The following is a 22,197-nucleotide window of genomic DNA, read 5'->3' on the forward strand; positions in this document are numbered from 1 at the left end:
GGTTCAAATTCTTGTGGAATTTCCTCAAGATGCTTGTTAGTTATAACAAATACATATGGAGCTATGCAATGGTTTATCATTATGTGTAATTTTCTTTGCTCTGACCATCCTAGAATGTTCATATCATGATTTATCACATATACTTTTGCCTTTGTTACTTCTTCTTCGAACTTGACATTCATTTCAAAGACTCCTTCTAGATGGATGTTGTGCCCTCCATAAGCTCCTGGTGTATGTTTTCTATGTTGCAGTGTGTTTGTTTGTCTGGAATTTGTTTTTATATTCTTCTCTTGAAATTATTGTAATGTGAGTATCTGATATCAAGAACTCAGGGAGCTCCACTGGCTCCCGGTAAACATGCTCATTTCAAGCTCCTCACACACATATTCAAGGCACTACACAGCTTAGGCGCCACCTACCTGAACAGTCTCGTCTCCTTCCACCAACCACACAGATATCTCCACTCTGCACTTGCACACACCCTACGCGCATACATGGAACCAGATCAGGAGGACGGGCGTTATCTTACATCACTTATAAAGAGTGGAACAGCCTCCCACTTTACATCAGAGCCTTCTCCTCCTCTCTTCATGAATTCCACAAGAAGCTGAAGACCTGGCTTTTCCATTAATCTATATATTATAAGTAGGACCAGGATACCCTATCGGTGATAGTGCCCTTTACATAACAAGCATGCAGTGTTCTCTTTAGTCCTCGCATTTCTACTGTGGTACTTGTAGTTATGTATTTTTTCCTTATAAAGGCAGGACTGCAAGTACCAAAAGGTAAAGTTATATGAGCATCTTTTGGGGCAACCAGAGAACTCTGCTAAATTTGAGGAGGCCTCTGTTTACAGCTAAGCTTCTTCACATGCGTCTACAGACCAAGACAAAGCAGATGCCACAAAAAGCAAGATGCATACTTAATGTATGCAGCAGATTGCTACATACCATCTGTCTTGGTCATCACCTGTCTGTATCAGTGAAAACATCTATCTGTTTCAGTAGGATGCAAGCATGTAGAAATAAAATCAAGCAGATGCTTCCATGGTTCCTCCTGTTGAACTGATTGGACTACTGAAGTCAAGGCCTAAATACACTATGTATCATTACATATAGTTCTACTGTAAGCACATTTATAAAAAGATGTCTGCATTTCCAACAGATACCAGAAAACCCAGAATCTACTCAAATCTCATTAACATCCAATTGCAGGTATGCAGCTTCCGACATACTTGCCACCACTTCCGTAGTATATACTTTCACCATAATGTTTGGGGGCGTGGCTGAGCAGGATGTCCGACTAGCCGTGCTATGCTGAGCTCCCGACTCGGATGGAGAAATCTTGCCTAATATCCTGGAATCACCCCTTGTGTGGATGAGCACATTGAATTCAGGGTGTGCCTGAACACGTATGCTGACCCTTGAGGCCCGGAAAAACGACTGAACCCCAAGGTTGGACTGCCTAGAAGTGCCGTGAGCGGACAAAAACCCTGTGGCCTGGACGTGAGGAGAGAGCCTCTGGAACCGCTGCATAGAAGCGCCCGGGCAGGGCAGCAAATCCAGTAAAGTGGGGGCTGTACCCGCTCCCTGATCCTGCAGAGTGGAATCCATTACCCTAATGGCGGTGGGTCCCCAGGAGCAGCGGAGATGCCGACCAGGGAGTCGGGCCAGAGGCGTTGGACTGGTGAAGGAGGCTTTCCCTCCCACAGGTGAGTTGACTCTTTGCCGAGGGGGCCACCTGCTCCTGCCAGTCCGAGCCCGACGCTGTCTGCACAAGGAGTGCTGCTGTCCCGATGAGCTCCTCCATCACAAGAGCCCCCAAGGTCGGAGGGGCTACAGTGCTGTGATCAATGGAGGAGTGGTCCTGAAGCCACCGCGCAGAAAGGTGTGGAGGAGTACCGATGCGAAGCTGCGGTCCTGACAGGAGGGTGAGCCTGCTCTTGGGGACCCTGGAAAAGAAGCACTGACCACTGTCAGTGTCTGCTAGAGACGAACCGGAGTCATCTGAATCCCACAGGCAGCAGGACGGAGGAGTGACCCGCCAGAGAACGGTGACTGGGAAATTCCACGGGAGTAGGCGTGGTCCCCGTGGTGGGGTAGGGCAGTGCTTTAGCCATGCCCTCCCTAGTATGGCCTGGTACTCCCCAAGTCCCCTTTTTAGTTTCTGGACCCACAGCCCTTGTACGGATGGGGTCTCCCTCCCTCCTTCAAGGCAAGCATTAAGACCACACCATTTTTTGGATTAGGGGGTTTAGCCCCCCGGCCGTATTTATTACAAAATTAAAAAACATTAGTTATTAACAGTATGTACAATTATGCAGAAAGTCCGGATACATTGTTAGACAGATGATGTAACGTGGCTAACCTTAAACTCTAACACTCCTACAGTAAATCTAACAATGCATATATTCACTTTCTGCGTTTCCCCTCTAGAGCCTATGGCAAGGTCAATGACTGGCAGCCTCCAGATCCCAGCAAACTACAAAATATTCCGCCGGAGTAGGCTTGCGCAGGGGGTACAGCTTATCGGACGGATACTTTTCCCCCGGACCCCCCTACGCCCTGTGCCTTAAACTCCATAACGGGGGCTGCAAAAATGACGCATACTTGCGCCCTGATGCACATGCGTGTGCAAGGGTGGCCACAGGCCCACTGGAAAGAGTGACTCCCCGCGTCCCCCGCACCCTGACAGCCTACCTACCAGCTGTCACTGCCCCTGGAGTTACATGGTTCTGACCGCTAAGGACCGAAGACTATGCTTACCAATCATGACCTTACCGCCTGACTGGAGACACACGCAACTAAATACGACATTATAACCTGAAACCAAATACCATGTACTGACATTTTATTAAATGTTACACATTTCCACTACATAACTCTGCATTAAAAGTCCTGTACTGACAAAAGTACAAATATTGACACTTTTATTACAAATTCACCAATTCATCATATTTACATTAATCCTATCTCCTGAGATACCTGCAATGAAAGTTAAAAGAACAAAGCAAATCCATTACTGACACACACATTTAAAAAATGCCGGCCTTAGGCGATGGTGGGTGGGGAAAACAAATTACGGGCCGCTGGTGGCCCGGGTGCCGTGTATGTGGGGAGCGAAGGAACAAGAAACTGTTCTGCTCCCAACACCCCCTTTTAAGGGGGGGGCACGGGCCAGGCCGGTCTAAACCGGTCGGACTCCAAAGTTAGACGCCCGCATGAACCCGAAACACTAAAGTGCTTCCGGTTCACGCCCTGCCGAACACCGCCTATTGGACTCTCAGGGGAGTTGCATTACATAAGGAACATTGAAATCTGACTTTCAATGAGAGCACCTAGCATAGTGCCAGTTGCATTAAGTGAGGAACATTGAAATCATACTTCCAATTAAGAGCGCCTAGCATAGCACCAGTTGCATTAAGTGAGGAACATTGAAATCAAAAATCCAATTAAGAGCGCCTAGCATAGCACCAGTTTTATTTCATGAAGAACATTGAAATCAGATTTTCAGAGAGACTGAGTGTGCTAAGCATAGTACCAGTTTCATTACATGAGGAACATTGAAATCATACTTTCAAATGAGAGCGCTTAGCATTGCACCAGTTGCGTTAGCTGCTGAACATTGAAATCTGGCCATGACAGGATGAAGTCCACTCGCGCCCAATGCAAACTGTGGCCAGGTCACAGGATCTGTGCCAAATCGCACAGTGTGCATTCTGACTGCTAACTTGTACCTTATTGTTTTGTCCAGCAAACATATCCTCCTTAAAATCACAATCAGACAAATTGGTCACGAAATGGCATCCCATAAATCGGAACCTCAGTTCGCTATGCATTATCATCCGGCGATTTATAACAGCCATCTAGCCGGGTGAAATTCTAATTTCCATGTTTTTGTTATTAGTTACTCTCGGCGTTACAATTAGTGTAAGAGTATGTCGGCTCATTTCAGGGCTGGCTGACCCGAAGCTGAGGGACTCGACATTATGTTGAGAGCACTCAACATAGCCCAATCGCATTATATGAGGACACATTCATATTTGTTAGGCACAGGGAGATTAATTGATCTCCTGCCTTACTCCTGCGTATCATTTGGTGCAGTCGTGCTAAGATGGACATGATAATACGTGGTAACCACCCCACGGTAACCCACACGCTGTAACACGTGTTAACACCCATACGGTAACACTTATGTGGTAATACCCAAAAATCTCCATGTGGTAACATCACTGCAGCCACCTCCATGCGGTAACAGCCACTTTTATAACACACGGTAACACTCACACAGTAACAACCACTTGTTAACACCTAAGTGGTAACGCTTACACGGTAACAACCACTTGTTAACACCTACGTGGCAACACACAGTCACGCGGTAACACCCCCACGGTAAACACACCAATGTGGTAAACTTCAAAAAGCAGTAAACACCAACGCGGTAAAACCCACGCGGTAAAACCCATGCGGTAACACCCCCACGGTAAACACACCAATGCGGTAAACTTAAAAAAAGCAGTAAACACCTACACGGTAAAAAACCCACGCGGTACCACCAACGCGGTAAAACCCACATGGTAACACCCACGCGGTAACACCCACGCGGTACTCATCTCTTCAGCAATGCAGGCATCTACACTCGAGTATCTAGGCTCCAACCCCCCCAGTGATAACTTAAACATTTTAAATGTATCTAGATGAGATGACAGAAACGTGTTAAAAACCATTCAGAGCATAAAACAGGCTGTTTTCACCTCCACTATCGCTCGAACACTTCATCTCGAGTGCGAGTCATGACACCTGGGTCCCAGAAGCGGACTTGAAAAAACACCACCTCTGTACTGGGTGAGAGGCCATGTGGTTCAACATATAATGTTTTGTAAACAAAGGAGGGACAAGGAGCCAAGTTTATGAGGTCCTGCTAACAGGCTCCCAAGGGAGATTAGTGTAAAGAGGATGAGCAGTTCCTAGTTAGAAATAAAATAGGAGCGGGGAAGGGGAAAACAGGTCTTTCTTCGTAATGCCCTCACACACCCCAAGGGATGTCATGCTTCCTCATTTGGGCATTTGCCCCTCGTCAGGCCGGCGCTGCAATGTCTGACGGGCTCCTGAATCCGGGGCTCTTTGTCGGGAAACTTTTGAAGAAGCCGTAAGGTGTGTGCGGGTGTGGGGGCTGGGTAGTGCACGAGTCATAAAGTGTGGTTAAAATAGGGATGGAGCAGTCCTACTTTGGTCAAGTATTTATTATTAAGGTAGCTCTAGCCTAGTTTAAAATATGTGTGGTAGCCCTTATTTGGGAGTGATGTTCCTAAAGGGCTTATGTGGTGTAAGTGGTCAACATGTTTCGTGCCCAGACTGCCCCTAAAGGGTCAATGGCACTTCGTCAGCACCGTTAAACTAATTGTATTGAGTGCACTACCGTCTAGCAATATAGAGTCAAATGTGTCAGAAACGGTAGGGAGTATACTATTAGACTGGTACTGGGGTATACTTATGACCCCTCGTAAACCAGTTCAAGCTGACTTGTACAAGCGTTCCCTGAAACAGCTTTAGATACAGCTGCGCTGTTTTTGTCACCGCTCTGTTGTCCCCCGGTGATGCGTGCCCAGCGCCCTTTAAATCACAGGCTGAGTTTCCAATACGTACCACCCAAAACCATCGCTGACCGCTACAAGTGCACGTCAGCTAAAAACACACGCTCCAGCTCCCGCGCTATAACGCCCTCCTCACTCGCTTCCTCACCAGCTGATCGGAAGGCGCCACCCACAAACAGCTGTGCCATAAAGCGTGATCGCTCCCCACCCGGGCACTCCCAGCAACTTAACTTCATTGAAAAATGCCTCTGCTGCTCTCCCGGGCTCCGCAGCTCCAAAACCGGCTCGCATACGGCTCCCCACCGATGATAATGCTGCTCCTCCTGACGGAGGCTCAAACACGGATCCTCAGCTTCGGACTCCGTCTCCGACAATTGCACCACGGCCTCTCTACCGCAACCTGAGTCCACCGCTCCACGAGAATCATCACGCCACCTAAAAAACAAAGCAGAAAACAAATTACGGCCCGCTGGTGGCCCAGGTGCCGTGCCTGTGGGGTGCGAAGGAACAAGAGACTGTTCTGCTCCCCACACCCCCTTTTAAGTGGGGGGCACGGGCCAGGCCAGTCTAAACCGGTCGGACCCCAAAGATGGACGCCCGCGTGAACCGGAAACGCTAAAGTGCTTCCGGTTCACACTCCGCCGAACCCCGCCTATTGGACGCTCAGGGGAGGTGGGAGTGCTCCCACCTCCTCCTTGCCCCCGGGGACCGGTGCGACCGCCATAATGGCGGTGTGCGCTAATTTAGCGTTCGGCCTTGCCCAGGATGCAGAGTTGGGGGTCTCCCAGAAGGCGGGTTTTAATAGGGTGGTTCAAAGGCATTGGGGAGCATAAGGATCTCCAAACAGAACAAGTTTTCGGCAGTGGTTGCTGGATCCCCCCTATGGCGGAACTAGCTAGGCAATCCATGGAGCCCTTGGCTCTGGATCTCTGTGACACAACGGGCCAATATGGTGAAAGATAAGATGACGAGGTTAGCGCAGTCTAATAAAATATTTCAATACACAATCACCGGTGGGGGTGCGTAGGAAGAGTGACAGGACCTGCATTACCCAAGCGAGCGCGCAGGCAGAGAGAAACGCGCTTACCCCCTCGTGGTGGTTTGCTCGTGGCGCTGCTTGGAAATTGATGGTCCAAACGCTGCTACCTTTTTAAAACTGAGGAACCTTTTTAATCTTGTATTTTGCACAGTTCAGGCAGAGAGAAACGCGCTTACCCCCTCGTGGTGGTTTGCTCGTGGCACTGCTTGAAAATTGATGGTCAAAACGCTGCTACCTTTTTACAATTGAAGGAACCTTTTTTTTCTTGTATTTTGCACAGTTTTTTCAATCGCTTCCGCTACCCGGGGGAACTTTCGCTTCATTTAATGGTCTAGTGCTCGGGGACGGTCAGCTGCTGCACAGCAGGGCTGATTGGTGGGTGGGAGGAGTTAAATGCTTATCTGCAAAGCTGGAGCGAGCGCGCAGCACACGTGCGCAGCGGGCTTGCCACTGGCATGCCAAAGGCATGCCCATCTGCGCATGACCAACCGGGACCAGGGGTAGTTCCCCTGCCCCCCGCTTCCCGTATTCCGCGGAGGAACTCCGGACCTTAGCTCAAGGTACGATGCTACTTAATAATAACGTAGCAAACGCACTCAGGACTGAAGGTCTATTAAGGACACAAACGGTAGTAGGCAGCACAGGACCCCTACCTCATCCATCCAGAGTGTCCTGGCCCACGGGGACTACGGGTGGATACCCTTAACACCCGCTCCTTACAGAAGCATAATCTCAAGGTTTTCTCGCTCCTCCAAGATGACTCCCGGGACATCCTAGGAGTCACTGAAACTTGGCTCGAGGAGTCCTCATCTCCGAACTTGGTAGCAGCCATGCCCCCAAACCATGCTACCCTTTGTTACAAAAGATCTGGCAGCATTAGAGGGGGTGGAGTTGCGATCCTGCATAATCAACAACTTAAGACAGAGACCCTATGCGCAGAAAGAATCAAGGGGGCAGATGTGTTGGGAGCTAAGATCTGCTCCCAGACCACCTGTCTAATCGTTCTGGTAGTATATCGCCCCCTCCCCCACCGAACGCCCCCCAAATGCGTTGAGCTCTTCACTGAATTAGTCACCGATATCCACTCCAGGTACCAATGTATCCTGGTGATGGGGTACTTCAATTTCCACTGGGATCAGATACCCAAAGACAGCCAGGCCAGACAGTTGGAGGAGGCACTGGTTTCTCAGGAACTCAGACAACTGGTGAATGCCCCTACTCACGAGAAGGGCCACATACTTGATTTGGTCTGGACGTCCCATCCATTAACTAGCCTAACAGATTTCAGTCCCTGCACCTGGTCCAATCATTATTTAATCAGAGGCCTGTTTCCACCCACAAGACAAGCAGTCCGTCCTCCCCCGGAGTGGAAAGTGCTGAGGGGATGGAATAAAATTAGAGAAGACGACCTGATTAAAACTCTATATAAATCAGCCCCCTCCCTCTGCACCCCCTCTCTTCCCCCCCAAGTCCAGCACAGGGAAACCTTGACCTAGAAAGTGCCGCCCTTTCCATGAGGCTGAAGAACGCCATCAACATAGTAGCCCCTGCATGCAGGGAAAGAGTGAGGAACAAAGGTAAAGGGGCCCCTTGGTTCAATGAGGCTTTAAGAAACAAACCTTACGCCAGTGCGAAAGAGCCTGGCGTAAAGCATATGACCCAGGTGCGCTGTTGAAATATAAAACAATGTTCACAGTTTATAAAAAAGCGATTTTAACTAGGAAAGCAGAATTCTATGAAGCAAGGATCCTGACCGCTGACAATACACAAAAAGAGACTATTCAGATTCTAAAAGAGCTGAGGCAGTCTCAGGAGAAGAAGCCCCCCACCTGCCCCGGAGATTGTAACAAATTTCAGTCCTTCTTAAAAAAAGTGAAGGACCTGCTGACAGAGATCCACTTTACTCCTACTGTCTACTTCCCCCTAGCATCTGCCCCCTTGCCACACGCTTATGATAAACCGCTCACGTTTTTTCCCAATGCTTAATTATGACTCCCTGACCCTCCTAATGGGCCGAATTAAGTCTGGGTCACCTGCGGACCCCTGCCCACCGAGGGTATTCAGAATGGCATTTCCAGGGGTAGAGAGCAAGGTTCTCACGTTGCTGAATTGGTCTCTTGAATCTGGCCACGTCCCCACTGACTTTAAGGAAGCACGAGTCACCCCTTTTCTGAAAAAAACAGGGGCAGACGTGAAGAATCTTAAAAATTTTAGGCAAATTTCCCAGCTCCCTTTCCTAGCAAAAGTGCTGGAACAGCAAGTGATGAAATCCTTGTCACATCACTTAGAAGCAAATCAACTTCTGCAAACTAATCAGGCAGGTTTTAGGCCCATCATAATATGGAAATTGTTAGAATCCGGGGTCTCTGGTTGGCGCAGGTATGCACTTGCGACAAGCAGGGACCCTTTTCATCTAAGTCAGGACGTAGGATTACCTCTTTAAAAATAACCCCTGCTCAACCTCTAGGTAACGTGGCGCGAGCAGTCAGGCTAGATTTCCAGAGGGCATTAGGTTAAGCGTTCAAGATATCCCACACAATAATCACCACCCCACCACACAGAGACACAAGACTGTATTTATGCAAAAATAAAGTTCTTTATATAAAAGATTTCTTCAAGCAGGCTGGTTAAAATACAGTTCTTCACTTAAATAATGTTCCAGTTACTTTCAGGCAGTCCACAGTTCTTAAAATGGCAAAATTATACTTAAAATAGGCTTCTTAGGGGTTCTGTGCGCTTCGTAGCGCCTTTGTTACGCTTTGTACAAGGTTTTAGAAGTGTCTTGCCGTTTCTCACGCTTCTCGCGTGAGCACGAGTACGCTTGCCGTTCCTTACGCTTCTCGCGTGAGCACGCGTACGCTGGCAGTGAACCGTACGGACCGTACCCTCATAGGTACGTGTCGTACACGTCGGGTACGCCTCTCCAAACCTCACGCTTCTCGCGTGAGCACCGTCAATGTCTTTAATGCTGTAGGAGCCGTACCTCCGTTGGGACGCTGCGAACAGCTGCTACGGACCGTACCAAAGCTCGCGCTTCACGCGTGAGTCACGTAGCGCTACGCTGGCACTGTACAGAGCACGGGAGGCTTCAAACAGCGGCGCTTTCAGGGCACAGTACCTTTTCTCGCACAGGGGGTGATCACAGCAGCTTCAGGGGTCCTTGCAGGAGCGTCCCACGTCGTGTTGTCGTCCCTTCTTGGCAGTGGGCGGCGGTGCTTCGTGGGGTGCTCCAGGACAGTCTCGGCCACACGATCACGGGCAGAAGCAGGAGGGGCAGCTCGGGGGCAATCTCTTCAGCGCGTCGCGCTGTCAGCTTTCCAGGGGATCACCAGTGCGTCATAGGTCCTCGCAGTGATCTCGGTGGCGCAGGGTCGCAGAGGCTCGGTGTTTAGACGTTCACGTTCTTTCCTTCGCGTTGTGAGCTACGGCTCGGAGGGGCAGTTACTTGCAGTGCTGGGACCAGGCGGACAGGTCCTTGCGGTGCTCGTGGTAGCCTCAGGTGGCAGATGTCGCGGTGCTTTGGAAAGAGAAAGAGGGCACACAGGTTCTCTGGGGGTCAGCGTCACAGGATCGATCTCAGCAGCTTCTCCTCTTCTGGGGGAAAGGTAGCGCCCACTGTTCCTGGGGCGCAGTTCAGGGAGCAAGTTCACAAGCAAGCCCTTGGAGATTGTTTGAAAGCACAAGTTGATGCAAAGTCTTTTCCTTTAGTCTTTTCCTCTCCTTCCAGCAGACAGGCACCCACTGCAGGCCAGCCTCTCAGGCAGAGAGACAGTATTCCTCCTTCAGCTTCTCCAGGTCCTTCTCCTTCATGCAGTAGTTCGTCTTGACGCAAACAGGATCTGATTTCTTAGGAGCAGGGCTCCTTCTTTTATAGCACAATCCTTTTGTTCTTTGTCGCCAGGGGGCATACTAAACTTGACTTTCTACCATGCTCTCTGAGTCCACTGGGATTACAGCGTGTAGTAATTCCAGCAGCCCATTCTGGCCTATGGAGAGCAGGTAGCCTTCAATAGTGAAAAACGAAAATGGCTGTAATTCACTATTAGGACATGCCACACACATCAGGGCATGTCCTACCTTATACCTACAATGCACCCTGCCCTTGGGCCTACCAGAGGGGTGACTAATATGTAGTTAAGTGAAGGTTTGGGGACTGGCAAGTAGGTGCACTTGCGCAATCAGCGCGACAGTACCAGACCGAGCGCAGGGTCTGCAGTGGCAGACCCTAGACACATTTTACTAGGCCGCTTATGTGGGTGGCACAACCAGTGCTGCAAGCCCACCAGCAGCATTTGTATTTACAAGCCCTGGCACTCCTGGTGCACTTTACTAGGGGCTGATGGTAAACCAAATAAGCCAAACATGGACACCAATCAATGTCAACATTTTACCATAGGGAGAGCATATGCACCTTAGCACTGATCAGCAGTGGTAAGGTGCCCAGAGTCATAAAACAGCCAACAACAGGTCAGAACAAATATAGGAGGAAGGCAAAAAGCTTAGGGATGACCCTGCCAAAAGGGCCAGGTCCAACAGAAATGGTAATGCTCGCAGTATTGGATGAACTCAGGCTCAGGGCCGAATACAAAAAGCCAAGTGCCCTGGTCCTGCTAGGCCTATCTGCGGCATTTGATGCAGTCAACCACGACCAACTTTTGTCGCGGATCTCGGAGTTAGGTATCCAGGGAACGGTCCTTAAATGCCTCCCGTCCTTCCTAACTGACCGATCACAGAGAATACAACTAGCCGACCAGGTGTCTGATGCCGGCAAACTCACGTGTGGGGTTCCACAGGGCTCGGCGTTGTCCACCCTCTTATTCAATGCCTACCTCCAGCCCTTGGTGGCTGCACTGTCCCACATGGAGTGCCAGGTTTATAACTACGCGGACGATACTCAAATCATCATCCAGATAGACAACTCCCCTGCTGCCCACACACGGATGCAAAACATTTTAAAATACACAGTCAACTGGATGACGGCCAATTCCCTCAAAATCAATCCTGATAAGATCGAGGTACTAACAATCACCACGGACAACAATCCCTGGAGCAATCTCTTCTGGCCACAAGAACAGAGCACAAATCCTGCACCTGCCCAGGCCGTAAAAAGCCCGGGCATCAAAATCGATGCCAAGTTCTCCATGTCCCACCAGGTATCTGCCGTAGTAGGAACATGTGTGGGCCTGCTAAGACAGTTACGGAAACTAGCTCCCCTTCTCTCCTTTGCAACACTCAGATTGGCTATATCGGCCATGATAGTATCATGACTGGACTACGGAAACTCTCTGTACATTGGCCTCCCAGGAAAGTTGCTTGTCAGATTACAGGTGATCATGAACGATGCCGCCAGATTGATCTTTAGACTTGCCAGGAGGGCCCACGCCAACCCCCTCCTACGCCAGCTACACTGGCTTCCGGTTGGGCAGAGAACCAGGTTTAAGGGCCTCTGTATCGCGCAGAAAGCCATTTATGGTCAGGCCCCAACCTATATCAAAGAAAGTCTGGTAAGCTACACGCCTAGCAGGCTGCTCCGTTCTTCGGAGACTGGCCTGTTGGCCTGTCCCCGCTTTAACATGGCCTCCAAAGGAGGTGGAGCTTTTTCAACCTCAATTCCTCAACTGTGGAATAGGCTGCCAGAGAATCTGCGTAAGGAACATGCCCTCCTCCCATTTAGGAAGAAGTTAAAAACACTCCTTTTTGTGGAAGCCTGGGGCACAACCTAATCAACTACATCCTTACCATGCGCTAGGGTAGGGCTCTCTCTCACAGCGCTTATAGACCTGATGGTGATTATGCGCTCTACAAGTTACAATTACAATTACCCCTGGAGCGTGAAGAGCAGTCGCAGGGCACTGCTGAAATACTAGAAGCCATAAAAGGATCCTGAATTGTGCTGGAAACAAAAATGGACTCCTTGGCCATGGACATTAACCATCTGCGCCTAGACCTCAGGAGGGTAGTGGAGAGGGTCACGACTACGGAGGGAGAAGTAGCAACACTTCGCACAACAGTGAAAGAACTACAAACAACAGTGACTGAGTTGAAACGTAGTGCAACCCACGTAGAGGAGCACCAAGAGGACATGGAAGGTCGCTCAAGGCAAAATAATCTATTTCTGGGCTTTCCGGAGCACGCAGATAATCCCTCAACAATCCCTCAACTATTTCTAGAGGAATGGATTCCAGCAGCAATGCCTGAAATAAGTCTTTCAAAATTCTTTACGATAGAAATTGCGCAGAGAACCCTCGGACCAGAACTTCATTCATGATCACCACCGAGAGCAATCATAGCTTGACCGTTTAACCACTGGGACAGAGACATTATCCTTCAATATGTTAGGTCACATGTTCCCCCGCTATATGAAGGCACATCAATTCAAATACATCCAGATTACACAAAGAAGGTACAGGAGCTCCACAAAAGCTTCTTACCCGTTAAGCGTAGGATGAGAGACCACACTATTAAATACAGCCTAATTTTTCCTGACCACTTACGTGTCCAACATGAGGGCAGGGCCCACTTCTTTGAGACACCACAAGAGGCAGCATATTGGATGGACTCCAGGGGCCTGAGCGAAGGAGAACTTTTCAGGGAATGGCAGGGACAAAGACGCAGAAACAACCGATGACCGGATAGCCAAAGAGTAGCGACCCCCCAGCGGCGAGGAACTCTGCCGTCACAGATATGGGATTTGGGGATACGTTCCTCCAGGTTCTGGAGGCCAAAGTTTTGGGCAGCTGATTAAGTAACTGTTTAAGTTAAACATGCTTTTGATACTGTTTTCTATTCCATATTTGAAAGGGAAGCTTTCAGATAGAGCTGTACCGAGGGTACTGATATTGTCTACAGTCAACACTCACAAAGTAAGAGGTTCAAGTACGCAATATGTCAGGGGAGGATAAAGTAACGTCCTATAAGCTCATAACATGGAAGGTGAGGGGACTAAACAACCCAGCAAAACGTAATTGTAAAATCACCTATCTTAAATGCTATGGGGAAACAATTAGCTTCTTACAAGAAACTCGTTTTTGGGAAGATTGTATGAGTTCTGACAGAGTTGGTGGTGAGGTAAAATCTTTGCCACATCCTATTCAGGAGGGGAGCCTTGATATGGATAGCCCCAGGGATCCCATTCCAGACCCTTCAGGTAGTTAGAGAAATAGAGGGCAGATACATATTCCTAGAAGGGACATTAGAGGCACACGTCCTTTACCTTATTAATATTTAGGCTCCAAATGCAGATAATGGGGATTTCCTAGGAACAGTACTCAAGGTCATGCAGACTACCCCCAACACAGAAATAGATTGTTATGGCTTGGAACTTCAATTGTCCAATAAGTGGAGAGATAAATAGGTCAACTCCCCAGTTGGGAATTAAGCCCCAAGTAACAGCAGCTTTACAAGTGCAACAAAACCTGGGCCTAATTGATATATGACGCCACCGCCACCCACATGCTCGTACATACTCCTGTTACACCCTGGCCACAGCCACTTACAGTCGCCTAGATTACTTTTTTATACAAATGACGGTAGTACACTGGATCGGTGATGTGCAGTACCTGGCCCTGTCCATTTTCGATCACTCCCCACTTCTGTTGTCCTATTCCCTTGATAGGCGGCTTCCCAGGGTTCCCTTGTGGCGGTTGAATACTGAAACCCTGATGGACCAAGTATTCCAAGGCACTCTACACGTCTCTAACTCACTATTTCACTGAAAACTGGGAAACGGAAACTTCCAGAGCAGTAGAGTGGGATGCAATGAAGGTTGTTATCAGAGAGGTTTGCCTATCAACTATGGTTGGGGTCTGTCGCACTCTTGAAACAGACTTAACCAAACAGGAAAAAGTTCTGGAGTAACTTGAAAAGCATTTATCCAAAGCTACCTCAAACAGAACAGTCTGGGATGGAAAGTAACATAAATTGTATGTGCTATGGGAACACTTAGAAAAATTTGACAGGATAAAAGGTAGACAGCGCTGGTACATGGAAGGAGAGAAAACGGGTAGAATGTTGACATGGCTGATTAGTTCAGAGTCGGCTCCACACCCAATCCTATCTGTCTGGGACCACTGAGGCGGAGTAGTCTGGACACAACTTGCTATTAACTCAGTATTTGAGGTCCATCTACATGAGGTGTATGTGGCACTGCAGCAGGCAACTGGAGAGGGAGAGAGAAAGGAATACCTAGATCACCTTTTACTACTGTCCATCTCTAAAGAAGACCGACAATTAATGGGGGCCCCTATAAGTAAGCAGGAACTTCAACAAGCATTGCAGTCGATGGCCACAGCCAAGACACTGGAGGTGTCCTTCCATCCGAATTTTATAAAACCATCCCAAATGTCCTAATAGATAGACTAGTCCAGGTGTTTTGCTGAGGCATATGAAAGACGAGAGCTCCCACAGTCGATGTCCGAAGCCCTGATAGCTGCGATACCGAAGCCGGGAAAATAGATGTTAAATGTTGATCTTAAGGTCCTCAGTCATGTGCTTGCGGCACGCCTCCTCCCCCAACTACCGCGACTGATCCATGTGGATCAGTCTGGATGTATTCCCCATAGGAACACCCAACGTAATCTGCGATGACTGGTTCACATTATGAATGCCCCAGTTATTCAGGAGGGAAATTTTGTGCAAGCTTTCTTAGATATCAAGCAAGCCTTTGACTCCATTAATTGGGAGTGTATGTGGACTGTACTAACTAAAGCAGGAATGGGAACCCTATACATAAATTGGGCCAGGATATTATACATGATCCCGAGAGCGAGGGTCCGTACTGGCTGGTATATATCAGAAGCAATAGTCCTACATGAGTGAACAGGGCCAGGATGCGCCCTGTTACCATTACTTTTTGCCATGGCAATTGAACCCTTAGAACATATAATCTCTTTAAATGCAGACAATCCCATGCTCTACCTCTGGCAGCCTGAAGTATCGGTCACGATCCTTCTAGGGGTGACACAGGAATTCAGGGAGATCATCGGGACTATGGGTAAATGCCCAAAAATCAACGCTATTCTCGCTGGGCCTACTAGCCAAACATCAGGTGGAAGTGCTGCCCGGATTTAGGTCTCCAATGGAAGACAGACAGCGTTAAATATCTGGGTATCAGTATTACTCGTCATGAAAAGCAATTCTTTGATCTCAATATGGGGAAGGTCATTGCTGGGTTAAAAACATCTTTACAATTTGGGAACTCCCTTCAATTATCCCTAATGGGGAAATTAGCACTTATTAAAATGGTGGTGCTCCCACGTTGTCTAAATGTAATGCAAGACACCTTCTATGAGCTCCCGTGAACAGTGTTTGATGAGCTTGACAAATTGACCACAACACTTCTTTGACAGGGTAAGAGATTTAGAGTGAGCTTAGCTACCTTAAGGCAGGAATGGGAGAAAGGAGGCATGGAAGTTCCAGACTTCGAATGATATTACTTTGCAGTGCAATTACAATACGTGATGCATTGGTTAGATGGAGAACCAAACTGATAATGGACATTGTTGGAACTACCCATGTAGGATACCAATTGGGGGAGCTGTTAATGAAAGGTGCTAGAATCCCTCCGACACTCCTCCATGTGATCCGACACATGGGAAAAATATGGAAGAGAGTGGTCAGGCGCATACTTAGGAGAGCCCCAAATGCCCCAGACCTGGATATATGGTTGCTGGTCCCCTTTGCACAAATCACACACACAATGGCTATAGATAAACAGCAGGTTGGTGACTGTAGAACATTATCTGATCTCCACCCTGAAAATGGATTTATTTCTATGCAAGAGGCCCAGGAATCCTTCAAGCCTAGGTAAGGCCAATTCCTGAAATATGCAAAGATTGCGTCAACGGTGAGATAATTATGGGCCACCTTTCCAGAGGCACCAGAGTGTAGCCACACTCTGGTTACACTGCTAGCGATGGCCCAACAAAATTAACTCATTTGTACTGTGCATTACGCTCTGACAAACAACTGCAAACCCTTCCAATGGAGAATGCCTGGCAACGCCATGCCGAAGATCAATCTCTCAGCAGGATTGGCTCAAAATACATGCAGGGGTTGAAAGAGTGTTGGTAATAGTCTGTTTTAAATTGATACAATATAATTATTTACATATGGCGCATCTATCCCCCACACGTCTGCATGGCATATACCCCACTAGAGTCCCATAATGCGCGAGATGTCGCTCAGAACCGGCAGACTTTTTGCATGAGACCTGGCACTGCCCTTCAGTGCACCTTTTTTGACAGAGGTTCTGGATCAGTTGCGGGAGACCACAGGTTGGAGGATCCCGCAGACAGTAAAGGTGTGTCTGCTGGGCCTTCTACCTGAGAATCCCAATAAAAAGCTCAGTAAGCGATATGCTATCTTAGACCTCCTTATAGCAAAAAGGCGACTTGCAATTCGTTGGATAGTCACTAGGCTCCGACAAGGGAGGCTTGGGAGGCGGATGGGATAAGAGTGGGCGGGAGAGGAGCAGGTGCATATGAGGCAAAGGGACCCGAAGGCATAGGAAACTCTAGCAGAAACTCTACTCACATATACACATTTCCAGAGAGGAGCCTCGCCTGGGGGATCTGGGGAGACTGCACAATGACCAAGATGGGGAGAAGAGACCCCCCCCCCCCACACACAGTAAGACGGGTAGTGATCCGCAGGGAGTGGCAGTGAACATAATGACTCTATTGAGGGAAATGATTCCTTAGGAGGAAACAATTGAAAGTTACCTAGCATGGAAGCTCAAGGAGGGAGGGGGGTGGAGAGTAAAGTTTGGGGTTTGTGTTACTATAGCTTGATGTCATACTGGCTACGATGGATCGGGGGGCTTTCTTGCGAGTCAAGGGCCATTATTATATTGGTTCCCCTACTCCTGATGTATGTAACTAATTTTGATGTGTATATGGAGTGCCTCCCTGACTTAATTAAACTGAAAATAAAGATGAAAAAAAAAACCTCCCTAGAAATGTTATACCCACTTTTTCAGACTGGTTATATGCCAGACTGCTGACCAAATGAAGCCCTCAGAAAGTCCATTAAGGGTTGAAATGCGACATGCAGACCAAAATGGAGGAGGACTCCAAAGAACAAATTGTGTATTGCAGGCGAGAAAAGACATGCTGAAAACATACTCCCCAATATTTGCAGATCTCTCCTCGGGCAACTTAAAGGACACCACAATTAAAGATACACTTTTACACCATCAGCCTTATGAGAACTAGGTTGGAGAGACGAATGATGTATGCTATTGAAATCATGTAATTTACATATCAGAAATCACATGCTTGTTTCACATCTGTTTGGTACGTGTAGTGAGATGATGGTGCCCAATGACTAACCAGTGACTATGGTGTGGTTATCTTTAATGTTTAACTTTGTCATTTTGCAGAAGGCGAGCATTTTACAAGTATAAAATGCTGGAAGCGTGTATCAAGACGCTTTTTACAATAACAAGCATATTGGGGAGACAGTACATCATGCAGTGTGTTTTTTCGATTTCTTATAAATGAAATTAGTTATCTGCAAAAAAACTGGGTGGTGTTCATGGCTTGCCCTGCCTCAGCTTTCAAATGAAGAATAGCCTACACCAAATGATGGCACAGGTGGTCTCTTCCATGTATTAATGCACGTGTTGTGATTGGGCTTATCACCAGTGTGCCTTACATGGAGTGCCGAATGGCCTTAGTACCGGTGTACCTTACAAGGTGTGCCAGCTGGCCTAACCACCGGTGTGCCAAACAAGTTGTACCAACTGCACTTACCACAGGTGTGCCTTACAAGGCGTACCGGCTGGCCTTACCACCGGTGTGCCTTACAAGGAGTACCAACTGGCCTTACCACCGGTGTGCCTTACAAGGAGTAACAACTGGCCTTACCACCGGTGTGCCTTACAAGGAGTACCAACTGGCCTTACCACCGGTGTGCCTTACAAGGAGTACCGACTGACCTTACCACCAGTGTGCCTTACAAGGCGTACCGACTAGCCTTACCACCGCTATATTAATTTACACCCACCTGCCATCACTAGCAGTGTAACCAGAGTGTGGGTACAATCTGGTGCCTCCGGAAAGGTGGGCCATAATTGTCTTGCTGTTGCCGCAATCTTTGCATATTGCAGGAATTGGCCTGTACCTAGGTTGAAGGATTCCTGGGCCTCTTGCATAGAAATACAAGGTGTACTGACTGATCTTACCACTGGTGTGCCTTACAAGGTGTAATAACTGGCCTTACCACCGGTGTGCCTTACAAGGCACACCGACTGGCATCACCGGTGTGCCTTACAAGGTGTAATGACTGGTCTTACCACTGGTGTGCCTTACAAGGCGTACTGACTGGCCTTACCACCGGTGGGCCTTACAAGGTATACCGACTGGCCTTACTGAGGGTGTGACTTACAAGGTGTAATGACTTGCCTTACCCCCAGTGTGCCTTAAAGGTGTATCGACTGGCCTTACTACGGGTGTGCCTTACAAGGCGTACCGACTGATCTTACCACCGGTGTGACTTACCAGGCATACCGACCGGCCTTATCACTGGTGTGCCTTACAAGGTGTAATAACTTGCCTTACCCCCGGTGTGCCTTGAAGGCGTACCGACTGACCTTACTACGGGTGTGCCTTACATGGCTTACCGACTGGCCTTACTATGGGTGTGCCTTACAAGGCGTGCCGACTGGCCTTACTACGGGTGTGCCTACAAGGTGTAATGACTGGCCTTACCAACGGTGTGCCTTACAAGGCATACCGACTGGCCTTACTACGGGTGTGCCTGACAAGGTGTGCCGACTGGCCTTACTACGGGTGCGCCTTACAAGGTGTAATGACTGGCCTTACCACTCGTGTGCCTTACAAGGCATACTGACTGACCCTTACCACCAGTGTGCCATACAAGGACAAGCCCTTTACACAAATCAGTGCTGGAAGACTCGCCATTTGTTGGACTGCTTAAAATCTCAGTCACTTTGGATCTATGACACCTCCAGCCAGTCCTAGCTTTTTAGTCAACTGCACATTGTGATGTTAGAGTTAATACTCTCATTTAAAGTTAACAGGGAGGCAGGGCTCTACTTCCAGAGGTTAATTAAACAACCTAATGCATTCTGGGTGGTGTAGTCCAGGTTCACATTGGCTGAGCCAACCCAACAAAACACATCTGAAAAGGTGACCTAGAGTCTTCTGCTAACACTGCTTTTAATATTAAGAATGAAAGTACAAATTACAGAACACAACATGCAGTGGGAAATGCTGGGTGATGGTGTAACACAGGACATGGGGGCACATGGCAGCTGTGTGTGCGCAGGTCACACGCCACCAAAACCTACTGTTATCAACCAAGGGCACTAATTTAACACGCCAATGCATTTTGGAAATTGTATTGTAGTCTGTGTTCCTATTACACAATTCAGTTAACGAAATCAAAGTAGTCATGTTTTTTCATTGCCTTAAATTGGACCAATCGGAATAAAGACCCAGGTTTCATCTGGTTGTAAAATGAAACCCCGGCAGTAGACCCTAGTTTAGTCATTGACAGATTAAATAAACATAGTTGCATGCTGGCCATATGCCTGGGAAAAGTTTCAATCTGTCCTGATTTTCCAGTCTAAAAACATTGATCTTCTTTCACAGACAAAGTCTGCTCTGCTATTGGCTGGACAGTTGGGTCTGGCTGAAAGTCACCTACAGGAGAGATGGGCAGGTGACTGCCAGGAACAACTTTACGAGCACAGGGCAAACTCAGACACTGAGCACTTAGGTCACTGTGTCAGCCAATGAGCTCCGAGGGCTCGTGTGATCTGTCATATAACAGGCAGGAGATGCGCTTCTACGGAATTCCCAAGTTTCCCCTAGCTACGAATGCCTGAATAGCTCATCCAGTGACAATTTCATAACGGCTTCAATGGAAATAATAAAAACAACACACAAAAAAACAGAGTGCAGGGGAAACCTAGACTGGATGAACTGGTCAAACTTGGAATTGGGAAAATAGAGAGTGCTCAAGGCTCATAGTAATAACGTGTTTTCCTTGTAGCGCTTGAAACTCGCTTCTGGTTTTAGGTGCTTTAAATCGCAGGTATTACTGTATCCAGTCCCAGTTTAATATGCAATAATCAATCTTGAAATGGCCTCACTTTGCGACCGGGAAAGGAATTTACAACATATAATAAAGGTAGAAATACTGCTTCTTAAATGCTAGGACATAAGGCAGCAGAGACCGCAATCCATATTGCTTTACAAGTTCACAACTTTCTGTATTCCTACTGCTCTCGGTTACATTCATCTGCTTACATAGATATGACATGAAGTGTACAGACTGCATCCGGATTAACCTCTCCTCCACTTAATTTGTATGTGCGGTGTATTTAGTTTAGTGGGATGGCCCCTTAAAAGCCTTGAACTCACCATCCTTGAACAGCAAACTTGCTGATGGGTGCCACAAAGTCTGTCGAGATACATGGAGTATGGTCAGAGGCCTCCATATCAGGTGGGCACCTCGTTTCCAGTCCTGGGCTAATATTTTACAAGCAGTGCATTCTGGGAGTGTGTGGGCTTGGATCGCTGCAGTTGGACGAATACACCTGAAAACAAAGACAGCCTAAGAATGGAAACTTTGGCGCCAGGGTCATAGAGTCATCCGGAAAACGTCTGTGCCATGTCCAAACTACCTCTGTTTTGTCCTCTCCCGAGAAATCAGAATTAGTGCCAAGGGGAGGGGTGGGGGCAATACCTGAACTGCTCTTCCTTCACCGCCACCCACACCCCTCCCCCTGTGCAGCCAGTTAAGTCAGTAAATTCACGTACTGTGTGCAGGAAGTATGACAGTTCCTGTTATTTTGGAACCCGCTTTCCACTTTTTTCTGCCGCATTGTTGATATTATTCTCCGAAGCTTTAAACTCACAATTCAACAGCTGATTTATTAAATATCTCTGTGTGGAAGCCCCTTACCTGTGAGATCTCTGCTGCCATCAGACCAAAGTGTGCCCGTCTTCCGCAGGCTGCAGTTCACTAGTAATTTCATGTCGTGTATGAAGTTGTAGTTGCCAGTTTCTCCCATTGCCTTATTCCAGCAGGCCTTTGGTTATTCCCCTCTGCAGGTTCCTCCCGCACTCTGTTTCTGGCAGAGCACATGTTTTCCAGTCATGAGTTGGCGACCTGAGGCCATTCTTGCATTACTCCCCCTTTGCACTGTGGGATTGGAAGCTGATGACAACGCCGAGACTACCACTCCCATAATGCAACTTGCTGAGAGGGGAAGAGTCTGCAGTGTCTTCAGAATTCGTGAAAATGCAGTGAAAGCAAAAAAGTGACTGGCTGTTGCTTCTTCTGGCGCACGATGGTAAGTGACCTGACGTCAGCAGTTGTAATTTTTTTGGATATTATTGTACATTTAAGTAGGGCAATAAGTCTCTCCATAAGTATTTGCTGTATTCATCAATTCTCCCTTGCCACTTATTTAGTTGTAGGTTCCATTGAAGCAAACAAAGACTGCAATTCCCGAAATGCACTGCTTTATTAAATGAAAGCCCGAGACTGGAATCATGGATTTGATGTGTCAACCTATTGTTGCAGGAGTTGG

At 48.0% G+C, this 22,197-nt stretch overlaps 1 protein-coding gene across 1 annotated transcript in view; it reads right to left on the minus strand.

The window, feature by feature from the left end:
- Nucleotides 1-21,751, minus strand: part of TOPAZ1 (testis and ovary specific TOPAZ 1) — a 1,878,688-nt gene extending 1,856,937 nt beyond the window's left edge. Inside the window, exon 1 of the mRNA XM_085630596.1 lies at nucleotides 21,567-21,751. Coding sequence (XP_085486722.1) covers nucleotides 21,567-21,675 — 109 coding nt within the window. The 5' untranslated portion in view covers nucleotides 21,676-21,751. The remainder of the gene's footprint in view (nucleotides 1-21,566) is intronic.
- Between the last annotated feature and the right edge of the window lie 446 nt (nucleotides 21,752-22,197).

This window comes from Triturus cristatus, chromosome 10 (assembly GCF_964204655.1).
Source record: "Triturus cristatus chromosome 10, aTriCri1.1, whole genome shotgun sequence".
Lineage (NCBI taxonomy): Eukaryota > Metazoa > Chordata > Amphibia > Caudata > Salamandridae > Triturus > Triturus cristatus.